General features: G+C 46.6%; 2 protein-coding genes across 7 annotated transcripts in view; both read left to right on the top strand.

Annotated features, from left to right (window-relative positions):
* Positions 1-5,599: 5,599 nt before the first annotated feature.
* On the top strand, positions 5,600-9,351 carry LOC100600730 (proprotein convertase subtilisin/kexin type 7-like). The gene is made up of 5 exons (XM_003253190.4): positions 5,600-6,392; positions 7,244-7,338; positions 8,149-8,242; positions 8,511-8,628; positions 8,951-9,351. Exons 1-5 carry the CDS (start codon positions 6,244-6,246, stop codon positions 9,308-9,310), a joined length of 816 nt encoding a protein of 271 aa, XP_003253238.2. The 5' UTR covers positions 5,600-6,243; the 3' UTR covers positions 9,311-9,351.
* Positions 9,352-14,877: 5,526 nt separating this feature from the next.
* Positions 14,878-21,569, top strand: part of PAFAH1B2 (platelet activating factor acetylhydrolase 1b catalytic subunit 2) — a 34,333-nt gene continuing 27,641 nt past the window's right edge. For 5 of the 6 annotated variants that reach the window (XR_004026049.1, XR_004026048.1, XM_030794808.1 and 2 more), the window contains exon 1: positions 14,890-15,022. The gene's annotated coding sequence lies outside the window, so the exon portion shown is untranslated. Of the gene's footprint in view, positions 15,023-21,569 lie in introns of all 6 variants that reach the window. The other variant, XM_003253196.4, reaches the window with a different exon arrangement.

Here is a 21,569-nt window from a genome sequence, read left to right as displayed (position 1 = left end):
TTATTATGAAAAACTTCAAACACAGAAATGTAAAGAGAATAGTACAATAATCCCCTATTTACCTATCACTCAGTTCAATTGTCAACTTTCTGCCACTATATAAGGCAAGTTATTTCCATGAAAGCAGACATTGTTTGGTATCCCCAGAACCAAGTAAAATGCCTAGCTCACGGGCACTTAATAAATCGTTGCTGAATTAATCTGCTACAAGGATGACACTGGGCTACTGTGCTAAACATTGCAGGAGATACCAAGATAAATTAAACCCAGCTCCTGGCCCCAGGGACCTTATAATAGAGAGGAGCTGATGAAGTCTACCTGACAATGGGCAAGAAACATTTGCCACAGTTAAGGTCATGTTGACTGCTTTTACACAGAAAGTCTCTAGGTGTCCATTTACCAGGGCACAACCAGACCTCCAATTTGGCAGATAGGGTACACTTCCTGTCAGAAGGGCAAGACTCTTACTCTCCCCATCGCTACAGGATAGGTGCTGGAACTCAGATAGAGAGACTCAGATAAGAGACAAGAACAGAAAGCTGGGGATCAGACAAGTGGAAAGACAGCCCATTCCTGGGGAAGTAGTAAGTTCATAAGAAGTGCCAATGTGAGGTCCAGGTACGGTGGTTCATGCCTGTAATCCCAGCACTTTGGGAGGCTAAGGTGGGCAGATCATTTGAGGCCAGGAGTTTGAGACCAACGTGACCAACATGGTGAAACCCTGTCTCTACTAAGAATACAAAAAAATCAGCTGGGTGTGGTGGTGCATGCCTGTAGTCTCAGCTGTCCAGGAGGCTGAGGCAGGAGAATCGCTTGAACCTGGGAGGTGGAAGTTGCAGTGAGGCAAGATCGTGCCACTGCACTCCAGCCTGGGCAACGGAGCGAGACTCCTTCTCAGCAACAACAACAACAACAAAAATTAGCTGGGCTTGGTGGCAGGCACCTGTAATCCCAGCTACTCGGGAGGCTGAGGCAGGAGAATCACTTGAACCCGGGAGGTGGAGGTTGCAGTGAGCCTAGATCGTGGCACTGCGCTCCAGCCTGGGTGACAAAGCTGAAACTCTGTCTCAAAAAAAAAAGAAAAAGAAAAAGAAAAAAAAGAAATGCCAATGTGAGCAAATCTCTTCTGAAAGAAGATGGCTAGGCAGGGCATAATGGCTCAGGCCTGCAATCCCAGCACTTTAAGAGGCTGAGGTGAGTAGACCACTTGAGGTCAGGAGTTTGAGACCAGCCTGGCCAACACAGTGAAATGCTGTCTCTACTAAAAATACAAAAATCAGCCAGGTGTAGTGGCACACACCTGTAATCCCAGCTACTCGGATGCTAAGGCAGGAGAATCGCTTGAGACTGGGAGGCGGAGGTTGCAGTGAGCTGAGATCACACCACTACACTCCAGCCTGAGTGACAGAGCACAACTCTGTCTCAAAAAAAAGAAACAAAAAAAGAAACAAAAAAAAGCCGGGTGCGGTGGCTCACACCTGTTATCCTAGCACTTTGGGAGGCCGAGGCGGGTGGATCACCTGAGGTCAGGAGTTGGAGACCAGCCTGGCCAACATAGTGAAACCCCGTCTCTACTAAAAATGCAAAAATTAGCCGGGTGTGGTGGCAGGCGCCTGTAACCCCAGCTACTCAGGAGGCTGAGGCAGGAGCATTGCTTGAACCCGGGAGGGAGAGGTTGCGGTGAGCTGAGATGGCGTCATTGCTCTCCAGCCTGGGCGACAAAAGCAAAATTCTGTCTCCAAAAAAAAAAAAAATTAACCTTGACTTTACTCGTCCATTAAACATTTACCAAGAAATATTTGTTGTGCCAGGCATTCCCTGGTACTGAGGCTACGAAGAGGTATAAGAGGCTTGCCATAGAATAATTCATATTTAGTCAGGGAACGAGACTTGTAACTAATTCAAAGAGAGAGATGGACATTATAATAGAAACACCAGTGGACTCTTGGAATTCAGAAATCAGGATTTTATCTTGAGAAAGACCCTGAAAAGGCTTATTAAATGGATTTGTATGATTTTTTATTTTTTTTTGAGACAGAGTCTCGCACTGTCACCTGGGCTGGAGTGCAATGGCACAATCTTTGCTCACTGCAACCTCTGCCTCCAGGGCTCAAGCGATTCTCCTGCCTCAGCCTCCTGAGTGGCTGGGATTACAGGCGCCCGCCACCATGCCCAGCTAATTTTTTTTTTTTTTTTTGTATTTTTAGTAGAGATGGGGGTTTCACTATGTTGGCCAGGCTGGTCTCGAACTCCTGACCTTGTGATCCACCCACCTTAGCCTCCCAAAGTGCTGGGATTACAGGCGTGAGCCACCGGACCCAGACAGGATTTGTATGTTTAATGAGGCGCAAATTTGAATGAAACTATCTTCAAGGTTGTTGTACAACAAAAGCAAAGCACTTAACCAGTAAGAGACCCAGATAACTACAATGGGTGTATGTTTTGTTTTTGTTTTTGTTTTTGAGACAGAGTCTTGCTCTGTTGCCCAGGCTGGAGTACAGTGGGGTGATCTCGGCTCACTGCAACCTCCGCCTCCCAGGTTCTAGAGATTCTGCTGCCTTAGCCTCCCGAGTAGCTGGGATTATAGGTGCGTGCCACCACACCTGGCTAATTTTTTGTATTTTTAGTAGAGATGGGGTTTCACCAAGTTGGCCAGGCTGGTCTCAAACTCTCGTCAAAGTGCTGGGATTATAGGAATGAGCCACCGCGCCCAGGAACAGGGTGTATATTTTGGCCTGGCATGGAATTATTTACTCTTTCTTAAGCACACTTTCACACTCATTACATATCTGAAGTGATGACTTAAAATATTCAGGTACATTTCATTGGAAAATTATGTGGTATAGTGGGGTTCTCAGAAATGAGAAGTTCTCAAAGATCTCAAGAAAATTTTCTTGGCTGGACGTGGTGGCTCATGCCTGTGATCCCAGCACTTTGGGAGGCCGAGGCGGGTGGATCACCTGAGGTCAGGAGTTCGAGACCAGCCTGGCCAATGTGGTGAAACCCCATCTCTTCTAAAAATACAAAAATCAGTCGGGCGCGGTGGCGCACGCCTGTAATCCCCGCTACTCAGGAGGCTGAGGCAGGAGAATCGCTTGAACCCAGGAGGCAGAGGTTGCGGTGAGCCAAGATAGCACCACTGCACTCCAGCATGTATAACAAGAGCAAAATTCTGTCCCAAAAAAAGAAAATGTACACATGTACACATCCATACACACACAGAAAGGGCCTGGGTGGATATCTACCAACGTGTTATGGAACAACATAACATCTGGGTGCTTTTTTGTTTTCATTTTCATTCATCTGCTTTTCCAATTTACCTTCAGTTGATTTGTATTGTTTATCTAATAAGAAAACCCAAAACGAACGTAACTAAACCATTCAAAAGCAAAGCAACCCCCAATAAAGACAACTCCAGAGTATGGCCGGGATGTGGCTGGCCGGCATAGCGTGGAGAAAGGTCTAGAGTTAAGGAGGTAAAGCACTGTGAAGTTCTGACAATGGTGTCGTGGTAGATAATGGGAGGTGGCACTCTTCAGTGAGTGCAGTGAGAGGGGACTGAGCAGAAGGTCAGTAAGGACAGGGACTAGGAAGGACAGAAAGTGGTGTCATAGAAAGCCTGGAGCCTTTCCTTTCCTCCTTCTCCTCAGTCTCTGTTACCCACACACAAGCCACCTGCCTAGAAGGAGGAGGTGGCATCTTAGCTGGTCTTCTGCCACCTGTCTCTTCCTGTCTCTAGTTCATCCCTCCCACAGCTGTTAGAGTAGCCTTCTTTCAGCACTTTTTGTTTTTTTTTGAGACGGAGTCTCGTTCTGTCGCCCAGGCTGGAGTGCAGTGGCGCGATCTTGGCTCACTGCAAGCTCCGCCTCCCGGGTTCACGCCATTCTCCTGCCTCAGCCTCCCGAGTAGCTGGGACTACAGGTGCCCGCCACCACGCCTGGCTAATTTTTTGTGTTTTTAGTAGAGACGGGGTTTCACCATGTTAGCCAGGATGGTCTTGATCTCCTGACCTCATGGTCTGCCTGCCTCAGCCTCCCAAAGAGCTGGGATTACAGGCGTGAGCCACGGCTCCTGGCCCTTTCAGCACTTTTGAAAGAAAACTCTGTCCTGGCTGGTCGCATGGCTCCAGCATGTAATCTCAGCACTTCGGGAGGCCGAGGGGGGGGCTGCGGATCACAAGGTTAGAGTTCAAGACCATCCTGGCCAACACAGTGAAACCCCGTCTCTACTAAAAATGCAAAAATTAGCTGGGTGTGGTGGCAGGCACCTGTAATCCCAGCTACTCGGGAGGCTGAGGCAGGAGAATTGCTTAAACTCAGGAGACAGAGGTCGCAGTGGGCCGAGATCGCGCCACTGCACTCCAGCCTGGGTGACAGAGCAAGACTCTGTACCAAAAAAAAAAAAAAAAAAAAGAGCAACCAAAAAAAAAAACCAACTCTGTCCTTGCTCGGTCATCTATAATAGGTCTCAGTTGTTTATTTAAAATAAAAATCTTTAAAACCCTTCCCATCCCATCCTGGTTTACCCAGCTCCTACTTTCAGTACCTCTCTGAGCTGCTGCATCTGTAAAATGAACATATTGCACTCTGCCTTGTATACTGGAATAATTTTTTTTTTGAGACAGGATCTCACTCTGTTGCCCAGGCTAGAGTGCAGAGGCACAATAAGGGTTCACTGCAGCCTCAACCTCCTGGGCTTAAGCCATCCTCCCACCCTCAATCTCCTGAGTAGCTGGGACCGCAGGTACTTACCACTATATCCCGCTAATTTTTTTATTTTTTGTAAAGATGATGTCTCCCAGGCTGAAGTTACCCTCCTGACTCAGCCTCCCAAAGTGCTGGGATTACCGGAGTGAGCCACCATGCCTGGACTGGAATAAATTAATGGAAGAAAGGGTGCTTTAAAAAGAATTGTTCTCATTGCAACCTAATTTCTTAATAGTCCCCAGTTGAGTCTTCCATTTCAGTAGTTTTTTTTTTTTAAATAATTGTAGATTTACAGGAGGCTGCAAAGAAATGTACAAGGGAAGTCCCATGCACCCTTCTCCCAATCTTAATGTTTCACACAATTAAAGTATAATATCAAAACCAAGAAATTGACATTGGTAAAATCCATAGAGCTTATTCAGAGTTCACCAGATATCCATGCTGTCAATATGTGTGTTTGCACGTGTGTAGCTGTATGCAATTTTATGACATGTAGCCTTGCGTAACTACCACCACAACGAAGATCCAGAACAATTCAATTATCACAAGACTCCTTTGTGTTACCCCTTTCTGGCCACACCCATCCCCTCCCTGTGTCCCTGCCCCTTGGCACCCATTTATCTTTTATCCATCTCTGCAGGTATGTTATTTCAATGAACGTCATGTAAATGGAATTGTGCACTATGCATCCTTTTTCTTTTTCTTTCTTTCTTTTTTCTTTTTTTTTTTTTTTTTTTTGAGACAGAGTCTTGTTCTGTCGCCCAGGCTGGAGTGTGGTGGCATGAGCATGGCTTACTGCAATATCCACCTCCCAGGCTCAAGCAATCCTCCCACCTCCCCCTCCTGGGTACCTGGGACCACAGGTGCACACCACCTTGCCCGGCTATATGCTTCTTTTGAGATTGTTTTTTTCACTCACATAATTTCATTGAAATTTATCCACCAGCATTTTTTAAAAATTAACTGTGCATCATCTTCAGTGAGATGTGTGCATTTCATCTTTATTCACGCCTTTTCCACTGCCTAGAATGCCCTCTACCAACCCTCTCTACCAATCTGTATCCATTTCCTTCAGTGTGTCTCACTGCTGGGTGCCTAAACCCATCTGACTTATTTCTCTTCCCTTATCAATTATGTATATTTCCCATGCCATATCATTTTCCACTTGCAGGTAGGAGACAGGGACCATGCCCATCTTATCTTTATATTCCCAGCATCTAGTACGGTGCCTGGGTACTGTAGGAGGTACCCAGTAAATAATTTTTTGGATGAATGAATGATTGAGGTTGCTCTACTGGATTCTTATACTGTGTCTTGGGTATGTGTTGTCTTCCCAACTAGACTCGAAGCTACGTTGTAAACTTGAGAGCAGCAACTCCATTCCATTTACTAGTATAGGCGAGGTCCCAGTTAGGGTTGCCGTAGATGTTTGTATGTGGCTTCAGTGAGTGTGTGTCTTTGTGTACCTGGGGGTGAAGTGAAGGTGTGTTTGTGGGCTGGTTTCCCAGCTGCCCAGCCTGACTTTCCAGTCAGCAGGATGGACCTGGAGATGTCGGGGCTGAAGACCCTGGAGCATGTGGCAGTGACAGTCTCCATCACTCACCCACGGCGCGGCAGCTTGGAGCTGAAGCTGTTCTGCCCCAGCGGCATGATGTCCCTCATCGGCGCCCCCCGCAGCATGGACTCGTATGTACACCCGCCAGAGGCCTGAGCAACCTTTTCAGCAAGGGCCTTTCCAAGGAAAAGAAATGGGAGAAGTGGATCCTGGCACTGTCCTAAACTACTGTGGCACCGGCTATCCCTGGCGGCTGGAAGCCTTTTGTCACATACCTTCTTCAAGTGCTAGGCCCTGCACCTCACATACACATTCTCTAATCCTTCTAAGAACCCCCTAGATTAGACTTTGTAACCTCCTTTTACAAATGAGGAAACTGGCTGGGTGTGGTGGCTCACACCTGTAATCCCAGCACTTTGGGAGGTCAAGGCAGGAGAATCACTTAAAGTCAGGAGTTCAAGACCAGCCTGGGCAACAAAGTGAGACCCTGTCTCTACAAAAAATTTAAAGATTAGCTGAGTATGGTAGTACATGCCTGTAGTCCCAGCTACTCAGGAGACTGAGGTGGGAGGATCACTTGAGCCCAGGAAGTCAAGGCTGCAGTGAGCTGTGATCATGCCACTGCACTCCAGCTTGGATAACAGCGTGAGACCCTGTTTCCAAAAAAAAAAGAAAAAGAAAAAGAAAAAGAAAAAGAAAAAAAAAACAAGTCATGGAGCTAGTAAGTGCCCAAGAGAATAAGAATAAACCTAGACCCATGGCACTCCAAGCCTGTGCGGGCTCCATGCTTGCTTTTTCCACCACACCACGTTAATACAAGTTCCTCCTTCCATGAGACCCCAGGGGCAAGGGGCACCTGAGAAGCCCTCGTGGCACCCTCCCAAGTTCTTTCCAGGGCTACTACAGTAAGAAAGTGTTGCTGGGGGAAGGTCAGCTCTCTGGTCCACGCCTTCCACCTGTTTCTGCTGTGTTCTTTCCTCAGGGATCCCAACGGCTTCGATGACTGGACCTTCTCCACTGTGCGATGCTGGGGAGAGAGAGCCCGAGGGACCTACAGGCTTGTCGTCAGGGATGTCGGTGAGCCTCGTGCTCTCGCACCAGGCCCTGCCTTTTCTGCTTGTTATCTGGTCCCTCTGCATCTCAGAGTCCCCACAGAAAGTGTCCCGTGTACAATATATAGAGTTGCCACTGGACCAAGAGGGTTAATGCCAAGAGTGTGCACCATCCATGAAATGGGCATTGCTATCTGAAACTGTTCATTTATACTACCTCTCATATTCCTTGGAGGAGTGACCCATCCATTTCTCTTCAGGATAGCAACAAAAAGTCCTTGTCGAAACCACATTTCAAGTCCTTTTACGTATAACCATCCTTCGGCCAGCCCCGGTAGGCAGGTAAGGGCAGGACTCATTTCAACATTTTTTTTAAACTGGCCCAGAGGTTTGAGGTGACTTGTGGAAGGTCACCATATCACTGAAGGCCACAATATCCATGAATTGTGAATATCTTTAGTATCGGCATATAGACTGGAAATTGAGCTCGGCCCTCCCATCCTCCAGTCAAGTTAGGTATTCGCTAGGCCAGTGGTTTTCAAAGCTTTCTTTAATTTGGTAGAAAGACATTTTTTCCAATCCCAGCGGAACCCCCAAAATATGGGAGAGAAAAGCAACACTCTGCTTTGGAATACAGCCTTTCAACCCTTTCCATCCCTAAGGGCACCCAGTGAGGCCCTTCTGCGGAACCTGGGGTCAGTGGGACACAGTGAGGCAGCTGCTAGAGCAGACCATGTGGCCTGAGCCCCTTTGGGTGGCAGGGGGGGCAGGGTCTCTGCTGTTTGGCATGGCTGACAGAGGGGCGTGGCTCACGAGCTGCCCCTTGCTGCCCTAGGGGATGAGTCATTCCAGGTCGGCATCCTCCGGCAATGGCAGCTGACCCTATATGGCTCTGTGTGGAGTCCAGTAGACATCAGGGACAGACAAAGGTGGGTAAAGCCGCATGTGTCAGAGAGAAGGCCACTCACAGGGGAAGGGCCACGTAGGGAGCCCATCGCCCTCTGAACCCCAGCTGTGTTTCCCAGCTCCAGCCTCAAGCTGGTAGATGGAGCCCCGGGCTGGGAACTCACAGTCTGGGCCTCTTCTTTTTGCTGTGGGGCTTCCCTGTCTTCAGCTGTAAGGTGGGAAGATGCGTGAGGGCAGATGGTATAGGCACCACAGTCAGTGGGGCATCCTTACCCCTTTTCTTCTCCACAGGCTGTTAGAGAGTGCCATGAGTGGAAAATACCTGCATGATGACTTCGCCCTGCCTTGCCCACCGGGGCTGAAAATTCCTGAGGAAGATGGTTACACCATCACCCCCAACACTCTCAAGGTACTAGGGCCAAGACTCAAGCTGCGGGTAGATGGGACTGTCCTGTCTGGAGGATGGAGTTCTTAGTGTGCTTCTCACGGTGACCTGCAGAGTGAAGGACTGGGAAGACCTGGGTCCCAGCAGTGGTTTCATAGCATTGCTCCTACCCTGCTAGCCTAACTCTTACAGGACAGGCCTTGTCGGGGAACGGGGCGGGGGAATAGTTTGGGTGAAAAGGCAGTCGATAGAAGGAAAAAGACTTTCTGAGCTCATTGTCCTGGGCTGAGAAAGGCTGTAGGCTTCGGGAAACAGTGCCTCACTTAGGTGTTTGCCTCGGCCCCAGACCCTGGTGCTGGTAGGCTGTTTCACCGTCTTCTGGACCGTTTACTACATGCTGGAAGTATATTTGAGTCAGAGGAATGTGGCTTCCAATCAAGTTTGTAGGAGTGGACCCTGCCACTGGCCCCATCAGAGCCGGAAAGCCAAGGAGGAAGGGACAGAGCTAGAATCAGTGCCACTTTGCAGCAGCAAGGATCCAGACGAAGTGGAAACAGAGAACAGGGGCCCTCCCACCACCTCTGACCTCCTTGCCCCAGACCTGCTGGAGCAAGGGGACTGGAGCCTGTCCCAGAACAAGAGCGCCCTGGACTGCCCTCATCAGCACCTAGACCTACTGCACGGGAAGGAGGAGCAGATCTGCTGACCTCAGGGCCTGACAGTGTGGGACAGGCTCTTCTTTCCCAGAATTAGGGAGCTCTTGAGAGAAAGCAGTTCTAATGCTTACATCTGGAATCTGACGCATCCTCTGACTCCACTCAAAGAGGGTGAGGGCCTTCTTAAGATACAAATGGCAGAGAATTGCTGCCAGAGAAGTCTGGTCAGAGCCACAGGGTCTGCCTCCAGCCAAATGCGAACTTTCGGTGAGGCGTTGGACAAGGGATTGGCGCCCCCTTTGGGTTGGCCTCCATCCTCTTTTTTTTCCCCTTAACACTATCAAACTGGAAATGGGCTGCCTCTCTTTTTTTTTTTTTTCTTGAGACTTAGTCTCGATCTGTCCCTCAGGCTGGAGTGCTGTGGCGCGTTCTTGGGCAAGCTCTGCCTCCCGGGTTCACGCCGTTCTCCTGCCTCAGCCTCCAGAATAGCTGGGACTACAGGCACCCGCCACAACGTCTGGCTAATTTTTTGCATTTTTTAGTAGAGACGGGGTTTCACCGTGCTAGCGAGGATGGTCTCAATCTCCTGACCTCGTGATCTGCCCACCTTGGCCTCCCAAAGTGCTGGAATTATGGGCGTGAGCTACTGCGCCCGGGGGGTTCTTTTTTGTTAGAGGTGGAGTTTGGCTCTTCTTGCTTGGGCTGGAGAGCAATGGTGGATCTCAGCTCACTGCAAGTTTTGCCTTCCAGGTTCAAGCGATTCTCCTGCCTCAGCCTCCCGTGTAGCTGGGATTACAGGCATGTGCCACTATACCCAGCTAATTTTGTATTTTTAGAACAGACATAGTTTCTCCATGTTGGTCACGCTGGTCTCAAACTCTGGACTTCAGGTGATCCGCTAGCCTCGGCCTCCCAAAGTGTTGGGATTACAGGTGTGAGCCACCGCTCCCAGCCGGGCTGCCTCTTTAATACCATCATTTGAGTTCTCCAAACGTGAATTCTTTCTAAGAAAACCCTCAGAACAACAAATATTTACTGAGCACCTACAGGTATGCCATATACTGTGTGAGCAGCTCCAAGGGAATTCCAAGGTAAATTAGCAATGTAAACATCATTTTATATGAGGACAAAATTATCTTGGATTATATATGCCTAAAGTAATACACACTTAGTGCCACTTGACAGCACAAGTTACTTGAAAAATTACTTGACATACAATATTAGACAGATCAACAAGACAGAAGGTTAACAAGGATATCCAGGACTCGAACTCAGCTCTGCACCAAGCAGACCTAATAGACATCTACAGAACTCTCCACCCCAAATCAACAGAATATACATTCTTCTCAGCACCACATCGCACTTATTCTAAAATGGACCACATAATTGGAAGTAAAGCACTCTTCAGCAAATGTAAAAGAACATAAATCACAACAAACTGTCTCTCAGACCTCAGTGCAATCAAATTAGAACTCAGGATTAAGAAACTCACTCAAAACCGCACAACTACATGGAAACTGAACAACCTGCTCCTGAATGACTACTGGGTAAATAATCAAATGAAGGCAGAAGTAATGATGTTCTTTGAAACCAATGAGAACCAAGACACAATGTACCAGAATCTCTGGGACACATTTAAAGCAGTGTGTAGAGAGAAATTTATAGCACTAAATGCCCACGAGAGAAAGCAGGAAAGATCTAAAATCGGCACCCTAACATCACAATTAAAAGAACTAGAGAAGCAAGAGCAAATACATTCAAAAGCTAGCAGAAGGCAAGAAATAACTAAGATCAGAGCAGAACTGAAGGAGATAGAAACACAAAAAACCCTTCAAAAAATCAATGAATCCAGGAGCTGGTGTTTTGAAAAGATCAACAAAATTGATAGACTGCTGGCAAGACTAATAAAGAAGAAAAGAGAGAATAATCAAATAGATGCAATAAAAGATGATAAAGGGGATATCATCACCAATCCCACAGAAATACAAACTACCGCCAGAGAATGCTAAAAACACCTCTACGCAAATAAACTAGAAAATCTAGAAGAAATGGATAAATTTCTGGACACATACACCCTCCCAAGACTAAACCAGGAAGAAGTTGAATCTCTGAATAAACCAATAACAGGCTCTGAAATTGAGGCAATAATTAATAGCCTACCAACCAAAAAAAAAGTCCAGGACCCAACAGATTCACAACTGAATTCTATTAGAGCTACAAAGAGGAGCTGGTACCATTCCTTCTGAAGCTATTCCAATCAATAGAAAAAGAGGGACTCCCTAACTTATTTTATGAGGCCAGCATCATCCTGATACCAATGCCCGGCAGAGACGTAACAAAAAAAAGAGAATTTTAGGCCAATCTTATGAACATTGATGCAAAAATTCTCAATAAAATACTGGCAAACCGAATCCAGCAGCACATCAAAAAGCTTATCCACCACTATCAAGTCAGGTTCATCCCTGGGATGCAAGGCTGGTTCAACATACACAAATTAATAAACGTAATCCATCACATAAACAAAACCAATGACAAAAACTACATGATTATCTCAACGCAGAAAAGGCCTTCGACAAAATTCAACAGCCCTTCATGCTAAAAACTCACAATAAACTAGGTATTGATGGAACCTATCTCAAAATAGTAAGAGCTATTTATGACAAACCCACAGCCAATATCACACTGAATGGGCAAAAACGGGAAGCGTTTCCTTTGAAAACTGGCAGAAGACAAGGATGCCTCTCTCACCACTCCTATTCAACATAGTGTTGGAGGTTCTGGCCAGGGCAACCAGGCAAGAGAAAGAAATAAAGGGTATTCAATTAGGAAAAGAGGAAGTCAAAATTGTCCCTGTTTGCAGATGACATGATTGTATATTTAGAAAACCCCATTGTCTCAGCCCAAAATCTCCTTAAGCTGATAAGCAACTTCAGCAAAGTCTCAGGATACAAATCAATATGCAAAAATCACAAGCACTACTATACACCAATAACAGACAATAACAGAGAGCCAAATCATGAGTGAACTCCCATTCACAATTGCTACAAAGAGAATAAAATACCTAGGAATCCAACTTACAAGTGATGTGAAAGACCTCTTCAAGGAGAACTACAAACCACTGCTCAACGAAATAAAAGAGGACACAAACAAATGGAAAAACATTCCATGCTCATGGATAGGAAGAATCAGTATTGTGAAAATGGCCATACTGCCCAAGGTAATTTATAGATTCAATGCCATCCCCATCAAGCTACCAATGACTTTCTTCACAGAATTGGAAAAAACTACTTTAAAGTTCATATGGAACCAAAAAACAGCCCGCATTGCCAAGACAATCCTAAGCCAAAAGAACAAAGCTGGACGCATCACCCTACCTGACTTCAAACTGTACTACAAGGCTACAGTAACCAAAATGGCATGGTACTAGTACCAAAACAGATATATAGACCAACAGAACAAAGACCTCAGAAATAACACCACACATCTACAACCATCTGATCTTTGACAAACCTGACAAAAACAAGAAACGGGGAAAGGATTCCCTATTTAATAAATGGTGCCAGGCAAACTGGCTAGCCATATGTAGAAAGCTGAAACTGGATTCCTTCCTTACACCTTATATAAAAATTAATTCAAGATGGAGTAAAGACTTAGTGTTAGACCTAAAACCATAAAAACCCTAGAAGAAAACCTAGGCAATACCATTCAGGACATAGGCATGGACAAAGACTTCCTAACTAAAACACCACAAGCAATGGCAACAAAAGCCAGAATAGACAAATGGGATATAATTAAACTAAAGAGCTTCTGCATGGCAAAAGAAACTACCATCAGAGTGAACAGGCAACCTACAGAATGGGAGAAAATTTTTGCAATCTACCCATCTGACAAAGGGCTAATATCCAGAATCTACAAAGAACTTAAACAAATTTACAAGAAAAAAACAACCCCATCAAAAAGTGGGCAAAGGATATGAACAGACACTTCTCAAAAGAAGACATTTATGCAGCCAACAGACACATGAAAAAATGCTCATCATCACTGGTCATCAGAGAAACGCAAATCAAAACCACAATGAGATACCATCTCATGCCAGTTAGAATGGCAATCATTAAAAAGTCAGGAAACAACAGATGCTGGAGAGGATGTGGAGAAATAGGAACGCTTTTACACTGTTGGTGGGAGTGTAAATTAGTTCAACCATTGTGAAAGACAGTGTGGCGATTCCTCGAGGATCTAGAACTAGAAATACCATTTGACCCAGCCATCCCATTACTGGGTATATACCCAAAGGATTATAAATCATACTACTATAAAGACACATGCACACTTATGTTTATTGCGGCACTATTCACAATAGCAAAGACTTGTAACCAACCTAAATATCCATCAATGACAGACTGGATTAAGAAAATGTGGCACATAGACACCATGGAATACTACGCAGCTATAAAAAGATGAGTTCATGTCCTTTGCAGGGACATGGACGAAGCTGGAAACCATCATTCTCAGCAAACTGTCACAAGGACAGAAAACCAAACACCGCATGTTCTCACTCATAGGTGGGAATTGAACACTGAGAACACTTGGACACAGGGCGGGGAACATCACACACCGGGGCCTGTCGGGGGCTGCGGGGCTGGGGGAGGGATAGCATTAGGAGAAATACGGAATGTAAATGACGAGTTGATGGGTGCAGCAAACCAACATGGCACTTGTATACCTATGTAACAAACCTGCAGGTTGTGCACATGTACCCTAGAACTTGAAGTATAATTTAAAAAAAAAAGAAAGAAAAATTACTTGACATATCTTGACATTTTAGGCTCCCAGGATTTTACAGTATTCTTAACAGGCTTTGTCAGCAAAATCAACCCCCACCCCCGATCAGTTTAATAGCCCTGGAAGGCTCTGCCTATTCACCAGCATAGAGCTGAGATCCTTAAAGGGCCAGCTCAAGGCACTGCTCCAGCAACCGTTGCGCTGCTATAAGCTCGAGCACATCTCTTGCCCCTCCTCTCTACTTTTATAGATCCTGCATTTATTTGGCACATAATCTTTCCAATATTGACTTTGTATATGTATGTCTTCCCCTAAACTGGATGGATCTTTTAAGGAAAAGCCTGGGGTTCGTCATCCCCCTATGTATCACCTTAACAGGCGGTCACCCAAAATCTCCACATTCATCATAGAAACAGAAATTCCACGAATAAATGTCAGGTACTGCCTCCTTAACCTTGGTCCGCTATTTCCCTCCCACTTTCAGCAGTCTGGTTTATTCCATGGGTGGAGGAGGAAGCCAAGTTGGCTGAGTGTGAAGGGAATGGCGTCAGTGTGACTTCACGCCACATTGTCCCGAATGCCAGCTCCACACTGCGGCGGCACGAACGCAGGATTGAGGGATGCAGCTGGAGTAAAGACAGAGGCCCATGTCCCTCAGACGCCACACGAAATGGGGGTAAGCGCGAGAACAAAGCAGGGTACCCAACGGGGCGTGGCGGGACACCTGGGTGCACACCGCCAGCGCCCGGGAGAGCGAGGGCGGGGAGAGAGGAACCACGCTGAGGCGTGGCGGGATGGGGGCGGGACTTCCGGAAGCCATTTGCCTGAGTGGCAGGGGAACCGGAAGTGGAGGAGCTGCTGCTGGTGCTGGGGCCGGAGGAGGGACGCGCCGGAGCGGGACCGACGGGACCGAGCGAGCGACAGACGCGCTACCCGCCGACGCCTCAGCCGCTTGGGGCCCGCACGGACCCTCTACTTCAGTGAGTGCATCCAGGGTCGCAGGGAACCGGTGGCTTAGAGGCGGGGGTCGGAGGGGCTGCGAGGTGTTATTGTGAGAGGCCCGCGACCTCCCCTCCCCCACCATTGCGGCCCCTCCCCCCACACCGCCCCATCCCGTTGAGGGGGCCTCGCGAGCGCGCGCCTTCTTTGCGGGCCCGGCGTCGGCTTCCCAGCACCCGGCGCAGCTAGTTTTCGCTCTGAGAGCCTTTTCCCGACATCCCATACCGAAAGCTGTCGCCTCTCCTCAGCCGCAGGCCGGCGCCTCCACGGCCTTTCCCGGGAGGATAGCGCGGCGGGCGCCCCGCCCCGCCCTGCCCTGCCCTGCCCTGCCCTGCCCTGCCGGGCCCACCCGCGGTAGGCCTCGCGCACCCCAGCTCGCCCCGGGTGGGCGCTGCAGCTCCTGCCCTGGTCTCCGCTGCTGCCTTTTCCCTTCATCACAGGGGTCTAACTTCTCACCCTTTTCTCCCCTCGCATCTGGTCGGAGGCCAAAACCAGTTACTCCCTTGTGTTTTTACCGAGCACTTTTCCCTCCTCCTTTTGTTGAAAAATTTCAACTCTTTAGAAACTTCTCCGTTGCCTCTTAGGATGTGTTTATTCAAAAGGTGCATAGAACGTCACCACTCGGAAGGGATTATTTCTTGGAAGGCTTTCCAGCCCCCATCTCATCTTAGACACGAATGTGCTCGGAGCGGCTGGTGACCTGCGCAAGGTCAGCCAGCTAGATAAACCTGTCAGCGGAGAGGTTTGGGGGGATGTTTTTTTCCTGGCTCACCTTCCGTTTGCCAGATCCGTGCCTTCTGGTCTACAGGTTTGATTGACCCGTTGTGTAGTGACTCATGCTTCTGCTTTTCATAGCTCGCAGGCCAGCGTTGCTTTTCAGAATTTATACACAAACTTAAGAACTAACACGGGGAGCTTTCGCCTCTTTGTAGAGCTTACTCGTAGAGAAAGGAAAGACCACCCGGATCCACCCTAGGACCTCATTTTGTACAGCTTGAAATTACGGGAAGGGGTTGGGCCGAAGGGTAAAGGTGTGGAGAAAGTGGAAGGAGAAAGTGCTTAAGATTGTCTTTGCCTTGGATGTGCCTTGTGTCTTTGGCTTCTTCTGGGCACATTGTTCTGACATAAAGGTTGCCTCCTTGTGGGGGAGAAGGGGAGGATTAGTTGGTTGGCTTGGGCATTTGATCATAAATTATGGAGGTGCTGGACCGGAGGACCCACCCACCAGCCCACGGAGGCTACCGGGTATTCAGGATAAGGGCCGCCTTCCTCTTCAGAATAACCATACCCACTCCCTCTGAAACAAAGTGGAGTCTTAGGTCTCAGTGGAAACATTGTAAATCTCTTAATTCTTGGTTCAGCTTTCTTCCTCCATCTGTTTTCCTGGTTCAGACTAAAACATCGAACTCAGCTGGAGAAGTTAGAACGCTTTGTTGTTGGAAGTGGTTTCTCATTAAATACATTGCACTATGCTGGTATAAGCACCTGGAAAGTCTAGTGCTGTATTGTCATAGTAAGTAGAGAATACAGAAAAGGCAGGAAAATCGTGCAAGTCGGTTACTTCTCATCTTCCCAGAGAACTCACTTTAACGGACAACAGAGCTTCCCCTGGAGTACAGTCTGTTGTGGCAAATTAACAAAACTTGTTCTTCGGACCTTTTATTTGCGTTCTGCTTGGTCTTTCTTTCTTTCTTTTTTTTTTTTTTTTTTTTGAGACGGAGTCTCTGTCGCCCAGGCTGGAGTGCAGTGGCGCGATCTCTACTCACTACAACCTCTGCCTCCGGTTCAAGCTTATAGGCATGTGCCACCACACCCAGCTAATTTTGTTTTTTTTTTTTTTTTTAGTAGAGACGGGGTTTCGCCACGTTGGCCAGGCAGGTCTTGAACTCCCGACCTCAAGTGATCACCCGCCTCGGCCTCCCAAAGTGCTGGGATTACAGGCGCAGGAAACCCAAAGTCACTGAGAAGTTTGTGTCTTACCACTAGGTAGCTCTTAGTTCGTTCTTATTTTATGTGTCCATAAGAGCAGATAATTCTTCATTTCAATTGGAAAGAATACAACAGTTGGAGCCTGAGCAAGATGGCAAGACCTCGTCTCTACGAAATTTAAAAAGTAGCCATGTGTGGTGGCGTGCACCTGTAGTCCCAGCTACTCTGGAAGGAAGAAATGGGAGGATCACTTGAGCCCAGGAGATCAAGGCTGCAGTGAGCTGTTACGCCACTTCACTCCAGCCAACGACTGACTGAGACCCCGTCAGGGTAAAAAATAAAAAAACACAGCCCGCTGGGTGCTGTGACTCATGCCTGTAATTCCAGCACTGTGGGAGGCCAAGGCAGCAGGATCACTTGAGCCGAGGAGTTCAAGATCAGCCTGAACAATATGGTGAGATCCCCATCTACAAAAAAAAAAAAAGGTCAGGCAGCTATTCAGGAGGATCGTTTGAGTGCAGGAGGCGGAAACTGCAGTGAGCCATGAATTCTCCACTGTGCTTCAGCCTGGGCATCAGAGTGAAGCCCTATCTCAAAAAAAAAAAAGGCCGGCCGGGCATGGTGGCTTACGCCTGTAATCCCAGCACTTTGGGAAGCCAAGGTGGGTGGATCACCTGATATCAAGCATTCAAGACCACCCTGACCAATATGATGAAACCCCGTCTTTACTAAAAATACAAAAATTAGCTGGGCATGGTGGCGGGCACCTGTAATCCCAGTACTCGGGATGCTGAGACAGGAGAATTGCTTGAACCTGGGAGGCGGAGGTTGCAGTGAGCCACGGTCTCGCCATTGTACTCCAGCCTGGGCAACAAGAGCGAAACTCTGTCTCAAAAAAAGAAAAGCCAGTTTAATTTTTATTTTTGAGACGGGGTCTTGCTCTGTCCCTGAGGCTGGAGTGCAGTGGCGCACCACCCCCCACCAGCTAATTGTTGTGTTTTCTGTAGAGACAGAGTTTCACCATGTTACCCAGGCTGAGCTCAAACTCCTGGGCTCAAGCAGTCCACCTGCCTTAGTGTCCCAGAGTGCTGGGATTACAGGCATGAGACACTGTACCCAGCCACAACAGTTTCTCTGATTTCCAAATTGTTTGAATCCTTTATATGCATAGTCTTCTAAGTTGTGCATTTCCAGCTTTGTTCTTAAAGAGGAGATTGTGTGAGTTTGTGGCTCAGTTTTTCTTTTCCTGGTGTTTAAAAATGTTACCAAGCCATGGCCATCAGTAAAACTGAAAGCTGCTTTGTAATAAGATTTTGATTGACAAAATAATACAAAATCAGAGTCAGAAGACACAAAGAAACACATTTCTGCTCAGATACTCTGCCATTGTAGGGGAAGAAGGATCACCTTGTATTCATAGCTATAGAAAAAAAAGATTGTGTAATTAGGAATATTTTGTGACCTCCCAGTTCTGCCTGCTTTGTAGCTTCAGATAAGTGACATTTTGTTCCTCGGTTTCTCTATCTGTGTGCCTTTTTTATTTTCCCATGAAGAAATTTAGGGTTGAGATGGAAGTGTTTTGCTCAGGGTATCAGAATGCCATTAAATTTGGGTAGTAGAAAGTATGAGTGAAACAACTTAGTAAATTAGAATTTGTCTTTTTTTCTTTTAGATGGAATCTTGCTCTGTCACCCAGAGTGGGGTGCAGTGGTGTGATCTCTGCTCACTGCAACCCCCACCTCCTGGGTTCAAGAGATTCTCATGCCTCAGCCTCCTGAGTAGCTGGGATTACAACTATGTGCCACCCAACCTGGCTAATCTTTTGTATTTTTAGTGGAGATAGGATTTCACCATGTTGGCCAGGCTGGTCTCGAACTCCTGACCTCAGGTGATCCTCCCGTCTCGGCCCCCCAAAATGCTGGGATTACAGGTGTCAGCCACTGCGCCTGGCCTCCATATGGTAATCAGAACATAACATCATTTGCTCAAGAGTAGGCTTTGGAAGTCTATCACTCTGGTTTCAAATCCCACCTGTCCTGTCTTGTTTACCAGCTCTACTGTCATGGAGAAGTTTCCTTAGGTCTCTCTGAGCATCACGTTTATTTAAATAACAATGCTCCTAGCACAGGGTCTGGTAAATAATAAGTTCTTAATAAATGTTATTTTAGATCAGTTGTTTGTCTGTTGGATGAACTCTGAAAATCCATGCCTGTTTATTGAATTGTAGCTCTAAGCTGGGAGTGGTAGTGTGTCCTGTAGTCCCAGCTACTTGGGAAGCTGAGGCAGGAGGATCACTTAAGCCTAGGAGTTTGAATCCAGCCTGGACAACATAGTGAGACCCTTCTCTTAAAGTAATAAAGAGATCGTATAATTTGTGTAGATCATTGGTCTTGAAAGAGTATATGCACCCTCTGGGGATGCATAAGATGATCCATTGGAATATAGGGAAAAAATGTCAGAACATTTATTTACTTAGAGACAAGGTCTCACTGTCACTCAGGCTGGAGTGCAGTAGCATGATCACAGCTCACTGCAGCCTCCACCTCCTGGGCTCAAGTGATTCTCCTGCCTCAGCTTCCCGAGTAGCTGGGATTACAGGCATGCACCACAACACCTGCCAATTTTTTTTGTGTGTTTTTAGTAGAGATGGATTTCGCCTTTTTGGTCAGGCTGGTCTTGAACTTCTGACCTCAGGTAGCCTACCTGCCTCGGGCTCCCAAAGTGCTAGGATTACAGGCGTGAGCCACTGTGCCCGGCCAAAAGTTTTCTAATCTATAAAAGGAAAAAATAGGCTTCACTATAATTTAAGATTCACATGAACAGTAATTAGCATGTTTATATACAAATGTATAGGTAGTGGGGTGCATTTCAGAAATATGCTAGGCTGGGCAGGATTCTAGGCCGAGCTCAGGAGTTCGAGACCAGCCTGGGCAACACGGAGAAACCTTGTCTGTATAAAAGAAAAATACAAAAGTTAGCTGGGCTTGGTGGTGCATGCCTGTAGTCCTGGCTACAGGCCGGGACTTCACCTCAAAAAAAAAAAAAAAAAGACCCTGTCTTAAAAAACTTTTATTAACTAACATGTAAGTTTTAATTTGATTTAAGCCTAGAATTGAACTTAGACCCAAATAAACTTTTATGTAGAAAGTATAGTGTTTTACTGGTTTAAAAATAAAGCAAAACCTCCCACATTGTTTAATAATTTTTTGGTTGTTGTTTGTTTGTTTGAGATGAAGTCTTGCTCTGTTGCTGCAACTTCCGCCTCCCAGGTTCCAGCGATTCTCTTGCCCCAGTCTCCCGAGTAGCTGCGACTTACAGGCGTGTTCCACCACGCCTGGCTTATTTTTGTATTTTTTGTAGAGACGGGGGTTTCACCACGTTGGCCAGGCTGGTCTTGAACTCCTGACCTCAAGCGATCCACCTGCTTTGGCTTCCCAAAGTGCTGGGATTACAGGCATGAGCCACTGCACCCAGCCGATAATTTTTTTTTTTTTTTTAAATCATGATGATATTCTAGTATCGTTTAGAACTGAGCTAATTTGTTTGCATAATTAGTATTATTTGCTTCTGTAATTTATTTTTCTTGAGTGAAGGTATGCTTTCATGTTTGGGGCTTGGTACTTTGTGATTCTAAAAAACTACTGCCTTGGCAATGTAGTGTGTTTTGTGTACTCAGTAAATATGTATATTGAATGAATATAACTCGATCTTTTTTCTGAGAAAGCTTAGCTGTATTTGAGGATGGCAAGGGAAAGAAAAAGCTTGCTTATGTAGAAGATGACCTCCTTTTCTTCAGGAGATCGAGACCATCCTGGCTAACACGGTGAAACCCCCTCTCTACTAAAAATACAAAAAAATTAGCCAGGCGTGGTGGCAGGCACTTGTAGTCCCAGCTACTTGGGAGGCTGAGGCAGGAGAATGGCGTGAACCCAGGAGGCGGAGCGTGCAGTGAGCCGAGATTGCGCCACTGCATTCCAGCCTGGGTGACAGAGCAAGACTCCATCTCAAAAAAAAAAAAAAAAAAAAGATGACCTCCTTTTCTATAAACCACAAAACCCCAGATTTTTTTGTTTTTCATAGCCGTTTGCATTTGGAGCTTAATGTTTCTATTGTATATTCTCCAGAATTGATTGAAAGTAGTCTGGTTTCTTATTTGTTTTCTTTCTTTCTATTTATAGAAGCTTAGCAATTCTAATTTTGCCGAATTTTACTTATTAGATGGCATACTTGGACTCATCATTACTAAAATTTTTTCTTTTTTTTTTCTTTTTTGAGATGGAGTCTGGCTCTGTCACCCAGGCTGGAGTGCAGTGATGTGATCTCAGCTCACTGCAACCTCCACCTCCTGGGTTTAAGCAATTCTCCTGCCTCACCCTCCTGAGTAGCTAGAACTAGAGGCATGCGCCACCACACCCAGCTAATGTTTGTATTTTTAGTAGAGACGGGGTTTCACCATATTGGCCAGGATGGTCTCAGTCTCCTGACCTCGTGATCTGCCCGCCTCGGCCTCCCAAAGTGCTGCGTGAGCTACGGTGCCCAGCCATCATTACTAAAATTTTCTTAGTGGAAACTTATCAAAAATAAAAATACCTAGTAAAC

The sequence above is a fragment of the Nomascus leucogenys genome, chromosome 15 (assembly GCF_006542625.1).
Source record: "Nomascus leucogenys isolate Asia chromosome 15, Asia_NLE_v1, whole genome shotgun sequence".
NCBI lineage: Eukaryota > Metazoa > Chordata > Mammalia > Primates > Hylobatidae > Nomascus > Nomascus leucogenys.
Note: the sequence above shows the minus strand (reverse complement) of the source record. Positions and strands in the feature narration are given on the sequence as shown.

Excerpts from the sequence above, each read along its gene's own strand:
- LOC100600730 (XM_003253190.4), top strand. The coding sequence starts at position 6,244 with ATGGACCTGGAGATGTCGGGGCTGAAGACCCTGGAGCATGTGGCAGTG. Across the intron at positions 8,243-8,510 it reads GACATCAGGGACAGACAAAG|GCTGTTAGAGAGTGCCATGA; the intron begins GTGGGTAAAGCC and ends TCTTCTCCACAG. Across the intron at positions 8,629-8,950 it reads TCACCCCCAACACTCTCAAG|ACCCTGGTGCTGGTAGGCTG; the intron begins GTACTAGGGCCA and ends CCTCGGCCCCAG.